Source organism: Lissotriton helveticus, chromosome 5_1, assembly GCF_964261635.1.
Source record: "Lissotriton helveticus chromosome 5_1, aLisHel1.1, whole genome shotgun sequence".
NCBI lineage: Eukaryota > Metazoa > Chordata > Amphibia > Caudata > Salamandridae > Lissotriton > Lissotriton helveticus.
Window position 1 is genome coordinate 1,258,459,588 of NC_136065.1, and position 18,071 is coordinate 1,258,477,658.

General features: G+C 42.8%; 1 protein-coding gene across 1 annotated transcript; it reads right to left on the bottom strand.

Moving 5' to 3' along the window:
* Positions 1-16,780: 16,780 nt before the first annotated feature.
* LOC144752620 (olfactory receptor 6M1-like) lies at positions 16,781-17,722 on the bottom strand. Its single transcript, XM_078640500.1, has one exon. The coding sequence runs from the start codon at positions 17,720-17,722 to the stop codon at positions 16,781-16,783; it is 942 nt and encodes a 313-aa protein (XP_078496626.1).
* Positions 17,723-18,071: the final 349 nt, after the last annotated feature.

Consider the following 18,071-nt stretch of genomic DNA (forward strand, 5'->3'; position numbering starts at 1 on the left):
TGTGGGATTTTACTGGAAAAGATGTGGGATTAATGAAAGATGTGGACCCCATACAGATAGCCATCAAGGACAATGCAGTATATCCTAACACTAAGCCCTACCGAATGAATGCTGAAGTGAAAGCAGGTGTCACTCTGGAAATACAAAAATTATTAGAAGGAAACATCATACAGGAAGTGATGAGCAGCCCATGCAACTCACCGATTATGGGCATCAAGAAGCCTAGTGGCAAGTATAGGGTAGTGCAAGACCTGAGAAAGGTAAACAAAATTGTAGTTCCTTGCTGCCCTATTGTCCCGAACCCAGCAGTGATGTTGTACCAGATTCCTTGGGATGCTGAGTGGTTCACTGTGATTGATTTGTGTCATGCATTCTTTTCGATACCCCTGCACCCCGACAGCAAATTTCTTTTCTCATTTGCCTTCGAAGGTCACGTGTATTGCTGGAACCGGGTCCCTCAGGGGTATACAGAGAGCCCTTCTATCTTTAATCAGATCTTGAAAAAATGTCTAGAGACCTTGATCTTACCTGGGAACTCTGTCTTAGTGCAGTACATAGACGACCTTCTATTGGCGTCTAAAAGTCATAGGGACTGTGTAGTCGACACCATTGCCCTACTAAATCATCTGTGTGAGAAAGGGCATAAAGTGGCCCCTGACAAACTACAGTTCTGTGCAAAATCAGTGAAATATCTAGGACACCAGATAGAAAAGGGTGTCAGAAAAGTCACATCAGAAAGAGTGAGAATAATTCAAAAGATGCAGTTGCCCCGTACTCAAAAAGACGTCAGAATGTTCCTGGGTGTACTAGGATACTGCAGGCAGTGGATTCTGGGATTTGCAGTCTTAGCCAGGCCTTTGATAAAAATGACCACGAGAGGAATGCCAGACATTGTAGAATGGGACGATGAAAGCCTAATGGCTTTCGCAAGACTGAAGAACTGTCTGTGTACAGCCCCTGCGCTGGGAATGCCAGATTATTCCAAAGAGTTTGCCCTATTCTGTGACACTCGCGATAATTGCGCATTGTCAGTCCTGACTCAAGAACATGGCACGACCAGAAGGCCTGTGGCCTATTTCTCTGCCACCTTGGACCCAGTAGCTGCTGGGTTACCAGGCTGTCTGAAAGCAGTAGCTGCTACCTGTGCAAGTTTGGAACAGAGTGAGTCCATAGTCATGGGACATCCTGTGACTGTGTATGTTTCACATGGAGTGGTAATTCTATTGACCAGAACTAAAACGCAGTATCTCACCCCTAGTCGGCTGACTAAATACGAGAGGATTCTTGTGGGTGCAGCAAATGTAAGCATTGTCAGGTGCGGTATTCTGAATCCTGCCACTTTACTCCCCGACTCCCTGGAAATGGAAGGTGGGGATGATGATGAACATGATTGCATTGATCTGACAGAGTTCAGCACAAAACCCCGCCCAGACATAAAAGAAACGCCATTGCCTGAGCATGATAAAGAGCTGTTTGTAGATGGTTCCTGTCTAAGACACGAACTAGGAGGCCTGAGTGCTGCTTATGCAGTAGTCTCTTTAACAAAAATTGAAGAAGCAGGTTACCTATATAACATCAAGTCTGCACAAGTAGCCGAATTGATTGCTATGATAAAAGCTTGCAAAATTGGGAAGAACATACGCATAACAGTGTATACTGACAGTCAGTACTGTTATGGAGTTGTGCATGACTTTGGCCAATTGTGGCTACAGAGGGAATTCCTGACTTCCTCAGGTACTCCCATTCGGAATGCAAAGGTTGTGCATGACCTTTTAGAGGCCATCCAGTTACCCAAGGAACTGGCAGTGGTAAAATGCGGTGCTCATAAGAAGAGCATGGACAAAGTATCACTGGGAAACGATTATGCTGATCGAGTGGCCCAATGGTGCGCCAGAGATCGGTATATCGTAAATCCAAAACGAGGGGGGCCAGGAACCAGCTGCCAACTTCAGGTGTTTGAGGAAGTGCCTACTTGGGATGAAGTGAGAGAATGGCAGGAGTCGGCTCCTTGGCAAGAAAGAGAGAAATGGAAGGAGGATGGGTGTAGACCGAGACGTGTGGATGGTGTCATCTTGGGCCCAACTGGTATGCCTGTATTACCCCGACACTTGCTTGGCACAATGGCAAGATTAATACACGAAGGGTCGCACATTGGTAGGGATGCCATGATTCTGGTATTTCAACAGACTTGGTATAGTAAGAAGTTCAGGAAAGTAGCAGAGTCCCTCTGCCAGAGGTGCCTGTCATGTCAACAGATGAACCCAGGCAAGAGGACAATGGTTGAGCTGAGCAAAATTGGGAGATCAGGGGGTCCCTTTGTAAGGATACAGATTGATTTCATCACCATGCCCCGTTGTGAAGGGAAACGATATGTCCTTGTCATTGTTTGCGTATTTTCAAAATGGGTAGAAGCTTACCCTACTCCCCAAAGTGACGCACTGACAGTAGCCAAGTGTTTACTAAAAGAGCTGATACCTAGATTTGGGGTGCCATTCATTATTGAATCAGATAAGGGTGGACATTTCCAGAATGAAATACTGGCTGAACTCTGTAAGGCCTTTGGAATAAGGCAAAAACTACACTGTGCATATCATCCAGAGGCTTCTGGAATAGTGGAACAAGTAAATGGAACTATCAAAAACAGACTAGCAAAGCTGACTGATGCAACTGGCATGACCTGGGTGAAGGCTCTGCCCCTGGTCCTGATGGGACTGAGAAGTGTTCCTGACCGCAAGACAGGCCTAAGTCCCCATGAAATCATTATGGGAAGAGTGATGAGACAAGCATGGGTGCCAGGAAGCAAACTGTTGAGTATTACTGATGATTTGGTGCTTGAATACTGCAGAAGATTGGGTGACCAAGTGCGTTCTATCTCTCGCCAGATTGGAGACGACGGCATCCTCAATCCAACGACTCCTCTCCACAGCTTGGTTCCAGGAGACTGGGTCAAAATAAAGAAGCACACTCGATCAAGCTGTCTGGCACCAAGGTGGGGAAAGAAACGCCAAGTAATCCTGGTAACAACCACTGCAGTGAAGGTTGCAGGTGTTCCCCAGTGGATCCACGCTGGCCACACCCAGAAGGTATTGCCAGACAAGGGATTTGAAGAAGAAGGGCATCCAGCAGAGGACTCTGCAGGAGCCAGACCAGAAGCAGCTGACAACGAGCAGCCCAGCACCAGTCAGGCTGCAGGAACAGCAGACGTTGGCCCAGGAGTAGTTGACTACGAACTGCCAAGAATCCAGCCTGCTGAAGAGGTCCAGGAAACTGAGCCAGGAGTAGCTGATGACGAGCTGCCAAGCATATGGCCAGAAGAATGGATACCGATGATTGATCTGACCGAAGATCCTATCAGAACAAGAGAGCGACTTAGTGAAGGTAGAGAGTGGACTAGTCAGGAAAAGCAAGGCACAGGCGAAGAACCTCAGCCACCTGAGATTCACATCAAAACTGAGGAAGGAGAAGGTCAGACAGGGACAGAACAGGTGTTCGATACACCTCCACTAACTCCTGATGTGGATAAGGAACAGCTTAGAAATAGAGTAATAGTTCGAGCAGAAGAAAATCAAGAGATCGAAGTGCTTGAACAGGATCAGATAGGGTTAGAAGAACGGGTTCAGGAAACAGAAACAGAAACAGAAACAAAGACAATCGAAAGCCAAAAACAAAATATTCCTGAACAAGGCCAGATTAGTAACCAGGCAGAAGAATTTGATGCTAGCCCTGGAACTAGCAAGATAAGAGAAGAAGAAGAAGAAAGTGAAGCAGAATTGCCACAAACAAAAGAGAACAAGAGGATAAGAGAAGAAGGTGAAGTCCAAGTACCCACTAAGAGAATAAAGAAAAGAAACAACCTTGAGCCTAGGTTCGTAAAGAGACTAAGACTAAGGATAAAGACGGTGGAAGAAAAACGTGCAGAAGCAAGGAGAAGTGCACGGATAGCAGAGCAAGAAGAAAACTCTTCCAAAAGAAGGAGTGAACGAATCAAAAGACAAAACAAGAAGTACAAGTCTCCTGAATGGACACTCGTTTTGGAAGAACTTGAAGATCTTGATATAACTGACGTAAGCGACGGAGAGCCTGTCCCTGAGTACTCTGCTGAAGAAGAAGACGAACCACCGTGAATTTGCACAAAGTAAGCTAGCTGTGTAAAGCCACAAAGAGGGGTCAAGAAACTTCTTCTGAGCCGAAATGTCTGATTCAACTGTGAATGGTAGACCTAGTTGCAGTCGTTTCAAGACGTGCTGCAAGGTGTGTATCTGTAGTATAGTAGTACTGATAGTAATTTGGATAGGACTAACAATCTTTATACCCTTCACTGTAAGTAAAGATATTAACATTGTCCCTACTGAAATTGTAAATACAGACAGTGAGGAGTTGACAACCCAGAGTGTAGCAAGACATGAGAGAGCACTGAGACAAACAAAACGAGACTTAGAAGCATCAGATGAGGGAGGACTACATTATCATGGAATTAAGAACAGGACACACTTAAATGTTTTTGCAAACTTGTTAATACACTATGTAGAGACTATGGAAATTGAAGATTGCTATGTCTGCATGAAGCTACCTACTTCTGTGGCTGAAGGCGTGACATACCATCACTTGCCATTAACATATGGAATCTCCTGTAGCATTTTAGCTAGTTTATTTTACAAAAGAGGACCGTTACAGTACTATTACTCTAATAATGATGTAATCTTTTCTGAACTTCCTATACGTGGGAACTTGAATCCTGTACATACCAAAAGCGACACCATAAGATATATGGGAGACTACTTCTTGACTATAGGTAACATTGACATAGCTGATGCACACAGAGATAACTTGACTTGTTCTTTGCGTGAACAGGAAAAGATGTTCCTGAACATGGCAGAGAAAAGAAGAATTAAAATACAAAAGAAGGCTAATGACGAAAGTCAGAAAAAGCCAAAGTGGGCAGAGAACATGGAAGGCACCTCAAATGGTGGGGCGGGACCTGCTCGGTTGCTGGATTTTGAAAAGAAAGGCAAGCTATGTCTTCATCGCGAGAAGACTAGCTATTATAATAATGTTTTCATTGGTTCCAGTGAATGCGAACATAATTACAAAGTAATTGGAGGTTGGGGTTTCAAAAATGGGTCAGAGCCTGTGTTTCCTGGAATTTATTATATTTGTGGGGACAAGGCTTATTTCAAATTACCGGATCACTGGTATGGAAGTTGCTATTTTGGCATTGTCTTCCCGAGAATATACCATGTGAATGGAAAAGCTGGAAGCAATGAAGATACTAATGGCTTAGTGCGTAGAAAAAGAGAAAGTATAGGTGAAATTATGGGTAGTATTTTCAGTGCACTGATACCTGGAGTGGGAGTGGTTCTGAACACTCACAGAATTTGCAAATTGTCTACTATAGTGGATGTGCTGTCTACTGAAACAGCTCATGGATTTCTGCTGGTCAATACCGAAATGGTTGCGATCAGATCAATGGTTTTACAGAATCGACTTGCTCTTGACACCTTATTAGCGAAAGAGGGCGGAGTCTGCCGGATGTTGAAGGCGCAACATTGTTGCACTTATATTCCGGATAAAAGTGTACAGATCAAAAGATATGTGAAAAACATTACCAATTTGACAAAGGAACTCAAACCACTCGAGGTTGATAGTGCCTGGAAGAGACTGGTAGATGGTCTCTCAAATGTAGGTCATTGGCTTGCTAGTGTAGGTAAAAGCTTGTTGTTCAAGATACTGATGCCAATTGGTATTATAGGTCTTATTATATTTCTCATTTTTATCTGTTGTAAATGCCGTAAGCGCACCAAGATACACGAGGTAAATGCAAGAGGGTTGAAACGGAGTGTGGATGAGATTGAATTGAAGGAAGTGAATGATCAGATATACAAAAAGGTGAAGACTTCTCACCCTACTAAAACTGAGAGAGAAAAGTTAGAACGATTGCTGGAAGAGATAGAACTTTATAAGGTGTGAAAGAAAGTTGGCATCTGGTTCCATTTTTGTGATGATAGTAAATATCATCAAAGAGGGGATTGATGAAGCAAAGCTTTGCATATTTTGCGGCTTGCCGAAGTCAAGAACCTCGTTTATGTGTAATAAGGTAACATAAGTATGTTTTACTAACGTTTATTTTTGTTTAGGCAAAGTTTATGAAGCTTGCCTACGTGTATTTCTAATACACTTACCCCGTGTACTTTAACATGGCCGCCGCTTGTATTTTAGTTACTGCGCATGCGTCAGCCACACTCACGTGTCCTGACGCGTCTGCAGAAGTGGAGGGAAATTTATGCGCATGCGTAATTCATAGCTGTGCTCATCATGTGGTACTGCTCGTGCCACTGCTCTTGTGCCCGTATCAATGTAGCTAACATTTAAACCGCATAAGAATATTCTATGATGATAAGTAGAAAGTACAAACCCTGTGATGTGTTTTCATGATGACATTATTATGTATTAATTTGTTTTCGCTTACTTTTCATGTATCGCGGGGAATGGGGGTCTGAGTGAGAGGAGAGCCATATTGGAGGTCCCTTCTGCGCCTGCGCCACTTTCGGCAGCACAGTGGACCTTGACTGATGGAACATAGCCAGTTGGCAGCGATGGGCGAGATGCTCCTGAGAAAGTCACCTCTGCCCTGCGAGAACAGCGAATGTGGCTCCTTATATGTTACATTGTAATGTTGCGCTACTGTTTGCCGTGTAACTTCTCATGGGAACCCCAAACTTACTAGGCGGTGCCCAAGTATGCTAATGAAGGCTTAAAATCTTGTATTGTGATTGGTGTGTTACCCAAATCCTACCTTAGGACCAATCGAAATTGAGGGATTCTGACACTTTGCAACATTGGGGGGTGGTACACTGTCCCCAAACTGTATATCTACCCTGGGTTCCCCTAGGGAACCGTCCGACTTGTCTGGTTTAGCTGACCTGTCACTGACCCATCGTACTCAATAGGTGACTGAAGATACAGAGCGCTGCGGAGCACTCTGTCCGAATTTGACCATAGACTAAGGTTCTACTGAACCTTAAAGTGCTGGCGAAGCACTTTGCTGGGAGTTCGCTGACCCAATCGGGGTCTTGATCGATAGCTGCAGAGCGGGTGGAGCGCAGGCGTTGCTTCCGAACTGTGGGTTCCGGTCCTGTCCTGAGAGGTCCTGTCCTGAGAGGTCCTGTCCTGAGGGTTTGCTGTCCTGTCCTGAGGTCCTGTCCTGATTCCTTATCCGAGGGTATCCTGTCCTACCCGGGGTGTCCATTCTGCACCTGCTGTCCTTTGAAGGGTATCCTTCCTTGAGGGTTTCCTGTCCTTAACTGACCCGTGGCCAGGGTTTGGTTTCCACACCTTTCTAGGTAAATATTGATCTGAACCTCTTAAAATCTTGCACCTTCTGAATTTCTAACTTTTGCTTTAATAAAGTTCACCATTGCATATGTTATATTTTTCCATGTCTTTTCGCAATTACTGAAAGTCAATTTACATATTTCCATAAGTTTGTTCCTATGTCTTCACACTTGTTAGAAATTATATTTTGCATTGCAGTTTGTCATTTTCTGATATGGTCTAGAACCTCGTTGCCTAGATTGTTCAAAGGCCCGTTCACCTTAAGTGAAGCGTGTTACTCTTTATAGGCCCTCCTATAGTTACACATGCATAAACTGTCCATGCTTAAACATTTCTGAGATTATATAGTATTTTTCCATTTTGCATTCCATATTACATTTGAATGATTACCTTGACTTTATTTCTTTATAGCTATATAATTTACGTTATCTTGGTTATTGATTGCCTTATTTTACTGTACCTTATACACGAAGCAAATGAACTTTAGATAAACATTTTAAAACTTCCAGTTGTCCGTGGTCATTTCAACAGTATTTTGAATGTTATTGGTTGGGTTTGTATTTTGCTGCCTTTCTTTTACAGCTAGCTCCCTGATTCATTGTGGTCATTAGGTACTCGCATCGGTGGATGGTAAGTCGGGTGCACTGAGAAATAATAGTAGGGAACACACACACAAATTGGTAGAGCTCGTGAAGTCACCTGATCGATGTATATGGTGATTTGAAAGTATATGGGCCCTGAAGCCGGAAACGGCAAAAACTATTGGTCGGGTGGCCTCGCGCGCTCTATCACTAGCACCAAGTTCAAACATGTCCTTTGACTCTATTGCGGCAATCACAGATAACCGCGCAAACACTAAAGCTTATACACAGGATGAAGCTTCTCAAATTTACAAACTCATAAAGGAAACTAAGACTTTTGATGCTAAAGGAGGCTCTACCACACAACAGCTCAAGCAGCTTGAATATTTAGTGAGGCGTGAATTGAACCAGCGTCTACACGCATCTACCTTGATACAGTATCACCAAGTTAAGCGGATCCCGAGGGGTCTTCGACTGGCAATACGCCCCATGCTCTACAGACTAAACAGCAATCCCAAATTTATGGAAAAATGGTTCGAGATCTTGAACAAATGTTCGTTGGACTTAATATTGTTGCTAGTGGAGGAGTTGGCAAAGACCATACAGGATTTGGAAGAAGAGATTTTTAACGTTAAAAAAGAGCTCTCAGCTAAGATAGAAGAGGAACCATGGTCAAAAATTTTAGAGGATATAGATGCAAGACTGGATAAATATGGGAAGGAACTTCAAGAAACCAAGTTACGGAAGTTTAAGAGGGATACTATAGATTACAAGCTCAATGAAACCTACACTTGGGCTGAATTTTATGCCAAAAGAAGATACACTGGCAAGAAACAACCAGCAGCCTCATCCGATGAAAGTGCAATGTCCGACAATGACACGAACACGTCAAGGCAACCAATCTCTGTGCAACAACATCAAGCGTCGAGTTCACAAAGATCTACTACACCTGATCAAGCATCCGGATCTGATGCTTTTTTAGAAGCTGGCCAGTCAACAACCAAGCCACCGGATCCACCATCAATGCAAATGAACGAAAAAAGACGCGAAGAGGAAAGGGAAAAGGACAAAGAAAAGGAATCATCGAAAAAAACAGGATTAAGGAGCCAAACCAAAGCCTTGTAATAAACATTTCGAAGTACGCCCTCTCTGAGTTTGAAGAAAAACTGTTAAATAAAGGCATGTCATTTGTTAGTACGTACCATACAAATGAACTTGAAACTGAAGTAGCACTTTTCAAATTTATGAGAATTTTGCGTCTCAAACATTTCTTCACAATCCTTAATCCGATTGAAACCATGGAAACCTCAGTAACTCAATTCAAACCAAAGAGTAACTTTCTGGCACCTGTCTCGCATAAAACATTGGATACATTCGAGACTTTAGTTAAAGCTGATTTGAGCAAAATACACCACAAAAGGAAATCTAACAACCTAACTAGAGCAGAGCGTAGCGCACTTTATGCACTGGCAAAAAACAACACCATCAAGATCCAAAAGGCAGACAAAGGAGGAGGTCTGGTGATAATGGACTCGGATTACTACATTCAACGGGGCAATGAGCATGTGTTAGACACAAATACATATGCGAAACTTGAACAAGACCCGACTTTGGAAATTGTTAAGACACTGGACATGATTTTGGAGAAAGCAGAAGAACAAGAATGGATTAACAACACGACTAGACGTTTTCTTCAACAAACGTATCCAAGAAGACCTAGAATTTACTTTCTCCCGAAAGTACATAAAAGTTTGGAAAATCCTCCTTTTCGACCGATAGTATCTGGTTGCTCGTCAATTTTCGAAAACCCAGGTATATTCATTGATGCTCAGATGCAGCCCTTCATCAGAGAATGGCCGACATATCTGGAAGACACTTCTGACTTCCTCAGAAGTCTTTCAACAATCTCAACAGACAACTGCATGGAATGGACACTATGCACAATTGACGTTACGTCATTATATACTTCGATCCCGCATAAGCAAGGTCTAGAAGCCATGGAGTGGGCACTATTGAGAATTGATAAGCCAGTCGAGATGAAATTGATGATTATGCAACTTCTTGAATTCTGTTTAACTAACAGTTATTTCACATGGTTTGATGACTATTTCATCCAATTGTCGGGAACAGCCATGGGATTTCCTGGGGCATGTATCTACGCCAATGTATTTATGGCGAAATTTGAACTTGATTACATCCTTGAAGACAAGACCTGGCAAGATGGGCTGGTATACTACAAACGTTACATAGATGACGTCTTCTTGATTTGGAACCGGTCAACATCAGAATTACAAGAAAACATCAAAACCCTGAATTTAGCAAACCCGAGGATTCAATTTACCCACAGCATCAGCAAAACAACATTGCCATTCCTGGATGTAATGGTACGAACAACAGAAGGTTCTATCCAAACAAGCTTGTACAAAAAAACCACAGATAAGAACACAGCTCTGCTTTACAGTAGTTTCCACCCGGCTTCCCTGATTAATAATCTCCCAATCTCGCAGTTCATGAGGATAAAACGAATATCAACGGACGAGGTGCAATGCAAAAAAAGTCTTGATGAACAAAAACAGAGGTACTTGGATAGGGGATACCCCAGAAAATTGCTTGAAGCACATCTAGGAAAGATTGAGCTAATCCCACGAAAAGATCTCCTGCAGAAGAAATCTAAAAAAACAAATCAAAGAATGGTTTTTGTGTCTAAATTTTCAACATCTTCTAGAGACATAAAAAGGATCATATTGAAAAGATGGGAAATTCTTCAAACAGAGAATGATTTTGGAACATTATTCACTGACAAACCCTTGTTCGCATATAAAAGAGCCCAAAATTTCAAAGAGGTACTGAATAAGTCATTGAACAGCGGGAGACAGCAAAATGAAACATACAAAGGCACGACGAAGTGCTTTAATTGCAAGAACTGCAATAATGCCATACTTGGGAACACCCTCTTGCACCCTCAAACAGGTGAGAAAATACCATTGAGACACACGTCAAACTGCAACTCGGAACATGTGGTGTATTCGATTAAATGTCCATGTGGTCTACTGTACGTCGGTAAGACGGGCAGAAAACTAAAAATTCGACTATCAGAGCACAAAAGCCGGATACGGAACAAAAACCTTACATATCCGCTGGCAAAGCACTGGAATGACGCAAGGCACACGCTTGCACAACTAAGATTTCAAATAATTGAATTGATCCCGCAACGTTTGGGTCATGACAATGCCAGGATCCTCCTCCAGAGGGAGGCCTTTTGGATTCGTAAATTGCGAACAATGTCCCCGGGTGGGCTTAACGATAAAATGGAAATGGTTTGTTTTTTATGAACACCACAAACCAGGACCCCTCATGATCTCAATTCCACGGTGTTACCAATACCATTAATATTTCCCCTACACTCATTCCCAATAATACTGATCTACACAATCAATCATGATGACTCATTAAAATTTCACAAGATTGTAAATAGGCAGGACGTTCACACTAAGGATCTACTAATAAATGGGCTGCGCAGCATTAGATTGTAAATAGGCAGTCAATGTAAATATTTATTATTCAATGTCTGTTTCTTTCCACTTTTGTTCTACTTTTTTTCAATTTTTCTTGATCAGCAGGATACACGCTATAAGCGTCCAAAGATAGTATATGCAACTCCGACTCTCTGTACATACTAATTCATAAAGTATGTTTAAAGGCATTTAGCAATGGCGCTTCTCTTTTGGACGTAATAGTCCGTTTTCGATCTTGTCGGCTTTCAATTCTTACGAGTCACCAGCAGGGTAAAGGGACTAGCTGTGTTTACGCCAGCACGGGTGTGGAGGTCATTTTTGACCAGCCGGTCGAGCTTTGCGGTGAGTTCCGCCTTCACATATCTGCCGATTCACGCCTTAAGCCGCCGACCCTGTTATTCAGCAAACTTAATCTGCTGACGTTTTCTAAGCTTTCAAAAAGCTTATTGTTTTTACAGAACGCGGTGACTGTCTGCCTAACTGCTCGTGAAACTGACTTCTTTCTAAACGAACATTGAAATCTATCAGGTAAATGCCAGTCCCAGCACTGCTGAGGGATACTTCCTCGTAAGCATGTACTGCCCATAATGCTTATCAGCCTTCTTTCTCTCTTTACTTCGCAGATTAAAACGCTATATTACTAACCCAGCAGGTGAGCTCAGCTTTACCGTTAGTCACCTTATATGTGGACTGTTTAATTTGAGATTGGTTTACCCTTATCTTAAAACGTGATACACTCTGTCTGTCCATTTTACTTTTAGTTATCCCGACCTCCGGTATTCAGGTAACGAGCGCTACTGTGCGTTTTTCATAAACATTTTTGGTTTAGAGAACATTGTGTTTGCTTACAATACTCACTCATTCTTTAGATCACACGCTGCCACGCGCCACGTCACTCATCGAATCCAAGAGTGGGTTAGTACGTTTATAATTGCGGTAAGATTAATGCTTAACATCATATATGTTATAATTCGTCCTCCCAAGCACCGGAAGTAACTCAGTTTTCCTTCTCTCTTTTCCTTTCTTCTTTTTTACACAGACCCCTGACGAAGGGGCTCAAAGCCCCGAAATGCATTGGGTTTATGCAATTTGTGATGCCATGTAATTTGGTGTTATTGATATATTTTGTACTGGACTTCATTGATTTATGATATTCTTTTGAAATGGAATGCAATTGGTGAAAAAATACAATGATTAACGATTAAATATGTGACTATAACATGTAATATATTGTTTGATTGGATAATTTGATATTGTTGGTGCACGTTGGAGTCCTGGTCACCTCTGGCACCAGGCCCCACATTTATGTTATTGTTAGTGTGCAGGCACTAATCCAACGTGCACACATACCGTACAAACAGGCTAAATCGGTTTCACGAGTGCAGTCCCCACGCACATTCACTGTAACCATTGAGCCACACTCCTCCACAAGACGATTTGTTAGGGGTTATGGCACTAATGTTGCCCCTTGAACTGAGCTGACTGTCCAGATCACACACCTGGGCCGCTTCTTGGAAGAGGCTTGTCAGTAAACCTTTGATACCCTCAAGGAAGCTATTTGTATAGCACCTGTACTCAAGGCACCTGATTTCACTAAGCAATCCATCATGCAAATGTGTGCTTCAGAGCATGGCATAGATGCAATCTTAGCACAGCTAAATGAGGAGGGCCTAGACCAACCAGTAACCTTCATTATTAGGAGGCTACTTACATGGGAACAGAGGTGGAATGCCATTGAAAGAGAAACTTTTGCTGTGGTCTGGACCCTGAAGAAGTGGATACCATAGCTGTTTTGGACTGACTTCTTGGTTCAGACAGACCACATGGTCCTCAGATGGCACATGCAGATGAGGGGTGGCTATCCCAAACTGTGGAGGTGGTCCATGTCCCTACAGGGAATGGACTTTACCTGGAAACGGTTTACCACCACTATTCAGTGCTAAATTGCGTTTGGCTCTCCCTAAAACATGGTAATATTGTCTCATCCCCATTTCGCATGTTTAATTTTCTTATAAGTCCCTAGTAGAGTGCATTACAATGTGCACTGGGCTTATCTATTAAATGCTACTAGTAGGCCTGCAGCTCTTATTGTACCACCCACTTAATTATCCTTCTCATCATAGCTCACGCCTGCCAATACAGAGCTTGTGGGTGCAGTTTACACTGCCATTTTATTTATTTATTTATTTATTTTAACGACTTGTAGAGCGCCTGGTGACCCGAAGGCATCCCCGCGCTGTAATGATTTTGATATCCAGATGAGATGGAGGAGAAAAAAAGAAGAAAAGAAGAGAAAGGGGGGGACGTTATTTCGGAAATAGAAGTGTTTTCAATTTTTTTTTAAAAATAAGATAGCTGGGTTCCAGTCTGAGGGTACGGGGGAGTGAGTTCCATCCGGTGGAAGCTTTCACAGAGAAGCGTCGGCCTCCAGTGCGTGTCTTTTTGAATTTGGGGATGTTGGCTAGATGTTCATTCTCGGACCGCAGGGATCTGGGAGCTATATAAGGAGTTACCAGGTCGCTGAGAATCGGAGGGCCAGCTCCATTAATCAGTTTGTAGGCCGTGCACATGGCTTTGAATTCCACCCTTTGACGCACCGGGAGCCAGTGCAGGGCTTTGATGGCAGGTTTAGCTGACACTCTGGAGGGAAGGTTCATGAGTAGTCGGGCTGCAGCGTTCTGTGTTCGTTGTATTTTAGCCAAGGTGGCCTCAGGGGCACCCAGGTAAACCATGTTACTGTAGTCCAGCCGTGACAGTATTAGCCCTTGGACTAGGAGTTTTCTGGAGGTGGGCGGGAGTAGGGGAAGAATCTTGCGGGTGGTGCGCATAAGCCCAAAACAGGTTCCTGCAGTTTTGGCCGCTTGTGTTTTCATTGATAGCTCGGGTTCTAGCCAGACTCCTAGGGTCTTAATTTCTTTTTTCGGGGTGGGAATTTCCCCGAACACGTCTGGCCAGGCTGATGGGGGGATGGTCACCCATTGCTTTCCCATGATCATCACTTCGGTCTTCGACCCGTTTAATTTGAGTGAAGATTCACACATCCAGCCATAGGTTTTCGTAAGGCAATTTGCCAAATTGTCTGGGTGGTCGTCTAGTTGGGATAGGGAGACGACCAGCTGTGTGTTGACCAGATAAGATTAACCTCTTGCTAGACCCCAAACTTCCCTTTTTATACATATAAGCTAACCCTAAGGTAGGTCCTAGACAACTCAGAAGGCAGGGTGCAAAGTATTTAGGAGGTAGGGCACGTACTTTTAAAGTTTACATGCCTTGGTGGTGAAAAACTCTTAAATTCCTTTTTCCACTACATGGTGCCTGCTGCCTGACTCTGATACACATCTGGGGAGTGTGAAAACCGGGCTTTGTGTATACCCCTGGCATCCACATACAATGGGAGCTTAAGTGTCTCTTGATAGGCCATCCTGACAGGATGGGAGGAAGGGGCTGGATCCAGCCTCACATACACCTAAATGGGCTGTTTCCTGTCCCCACAGAAAGGGCTGCAAACCCCCTGAATTGAGTCTGGCAACAAGGGCAGGAAGGAGGACCTCTGTGCACTGCAAAAATGTGTCTTCGAAGTCTCCTCCACTTCAAAGGCACAACTTAAGTACGAGACCTCTGACACCACCATGTCAGTACACTTCTGGAACTATAAAGACCCTGCCAGGAAGAAGGGCTGCTGTGCTGCTGAATGACTGCCACTCTGTTCCCCTGCCCGGGTGAAAAGGACTGGACCTGCTTCACTTGAACCCAGAGTGACTTCAAGGGCTAGCTTGCTGGATGGTCGGACTCTAGATCTAAAATCTCAGTGGCATAAAATACTTCCAACCTACCTGCTTCTGCACCTGGACTGTGCCATCTGTAAGTCTGCCCTGCCAATTGCTGCCATCCCTGTCCTGGACCCTTGGAGGTGGGCCTGAGTTTCTTGCTGCAACAAAATGAATGCATCCTCTGTCGAACTGGCACCACCATTATGTGAATAAGAACAAGCACATTGCCTCTGTTGCATGGAACATGACGAGTGCATCTCTCTTGTTGCATGGACCAGAACTGGTTCATAGTCTCTTCTGTGTGGTTTGGCCCCTATGAATTACCTTTGGAGCCACCACTCCGCAACGCTCTTCCCGACACAAGGTCTTCAAATCCCTGTCAATAACATCCTCGGCGACGATGATGCATCTCCACATCGTAGCTCTTCACTCATAGGAGCCGATAAATCCCCTCATCTGTGCGGATCAGGACTGGCGTATCACCACCACTGGATGGTTTGACACTGATACATTGCTTCGGCTGCACCCCACATCTTTGACGTTGACTTAGCCAGGATGAAGGTATTTTTGTTCAGCGTTCCTCACTGGGTCCCTGTTTTTGGCCCACACTCCATCGAGGTCAATCTGAACTGTTGACTTTGTCCCGTTCTGGAGCAACCAAATATCCCAAATAAGCGCTTACTGCTTCTAAGCACTTTTTTGACAGTTTAATCTTTTAAAAATCATATTTCAAGTACTACTTATTGGAATTTTGTATTTTTATCTTGTTTTCTTTATTAAATTAAGTTCTACTTTTCTAACCTGGTGTGGAATCTTTTTTTGTGGTGTTTTCACAGTTTTACTGTTTGAGGTGCTTAACACAATGCTATTAAGTTAAGTATGACTGCTGTGTGCCAAGCTATGAGAGGGTGGCACAGGTTAATTTAGGGTTTGCCTGCTACAGTGTCAAGCCGCTCTTTCTATCAGACTACCTTATTCGAAGCATGTAGTCCAGGTTAGTATAAGAAAATGAAACTGAAAAAATCTCTCTACATCTCCCACTGATATGCTCTTCGTGTAAAATATTTGGTCCGACAGATAATAGCAAATGGAATATTGTCTCTCTGGCTTGACATATTTTCTATACATTTTGTGAGCATTAAAAGTCATATTGCAAAACCAACATATATATATTTTTTTTAAAAACACTGCATGTATTTTGCTAATTGATACTCGTCCTAATCTGGACTTTGGCGTTCTAATTTTTTAATCAGACAAAGAAAAACTCTGAATGTTTGTGAGGACATTTGCTAAGTAACCATGGTCTTGATGACAGCCTTCATTGCATTTTTGCTCAGAAACAATTAACAAAGAGTAGTGGATTTTCTACATCCTACAACAAGCCAACCATAGAGTGTTCCGTGTGGAGCCATTGAGTGTTGAAATATAATTAATGCATGTCCACATCTACACCATCTTCTGAATTCTACTGCACACAGAGGGCTTTAAAGGTTATGGTTAATAAACACATTGTAATAGTGGAAAAATTCTTTGGCCAGTTGGTGGGCTTGACCATTCCTTGTAGCACTAGAACACATTGAATTCATTGTGCCAATTTGTTTTTCAATAGAGTCCTACGAAATTGCTTTCTCATGGCTACTTTCACGTCTTTATTCCTTAGACAGTAAATAAGTGGATTTAGAAGAGGTGTAACTACTGTATTGAAGACGCCAATGAATTTGTTGATCGCAATAGAGTGTCCATGTGCTGGCCTTACATATATGAAGATCACTGTTCCATACAAGATCACTACTACTGTAAAGTGGGAAGCACAGGTGGAGAAGGCCTTCTTTCTTCCCTTCTGGGATGGGGTCCTTAGAATAGTTGAGACAATGAAGACGTAGGAAACTATGGTTGCTAGGAAGGAAGGCAAGATGGCGCAGCAACAATAGATGAAAACTACATACTCCATCGTGTGTGGATCAATGCACGAAAGTTTTAGTAATGGTGCTAAATCACAGAAAAAGTGATCAATTATGTAGGGAGTACAAAAGGGGAGTTTAGATAAAAAAATCACCACAAAAAGCATAGATAGGAATGCAACCAACCAGGAGGCAGCCGTAGCCTGGAGGCAAATTTTCTCATTCATGATGGTGGTGTAACGCAGTGGGTTGCAAATGGCAAAGTAACGGTCAACAGCCATCACACCCAGAAGAAAGAACTCAGTGGTACCCAAGCTAACATAGAAGTATTGCTGAGTGAAGCAGCCAACCAAAGAGATGCTATTCTTTTGGAGAAGCGTGGATAGCATCTTTGGTACAATGGTTGATGAGTAAAAGATGTCAATGATGGACAGGTGAGAGAGCAGAAAGTACATTGGAGTTTGAAGACATTGTTCTAACTTTACAAGAGTAATTATGGTGATGTTGGCTGTCAGAGTGAGAATGTAAATAGACAGGACTATGAAGAAGAAGAATATCCGAAGATCCGCACCAATGGGAAATCCCAACAGCACGATATTGATCACATTTGTATGGTTGTCCATATTTATCTTTTGTTAGCTTTGCAACAAAACTTCAGTGTGTCATTAATGAAAACTTTAACAGGGAAACGGGAATCTGTACAGAAACACATTAAGTCATCTGGTGTGATGTATTCAACAGTTCAGCATAAATTAGCAAACATAATCATTAACTAGAACATAAAATGTTGAGAACAGTATAGCTAATCAGATTCCAATGAGCATAAAAGTGCCAGGACAATCTGTTATAATATAACAGGCATTTCTACCAACCACATTCATTAAATTGCCACTAGCATTTTAAAATGTGCCCACAATTGAGGGATAGATAATGCACATTTAAAATGCATTATTAGATAGGGTTTAATTTTTA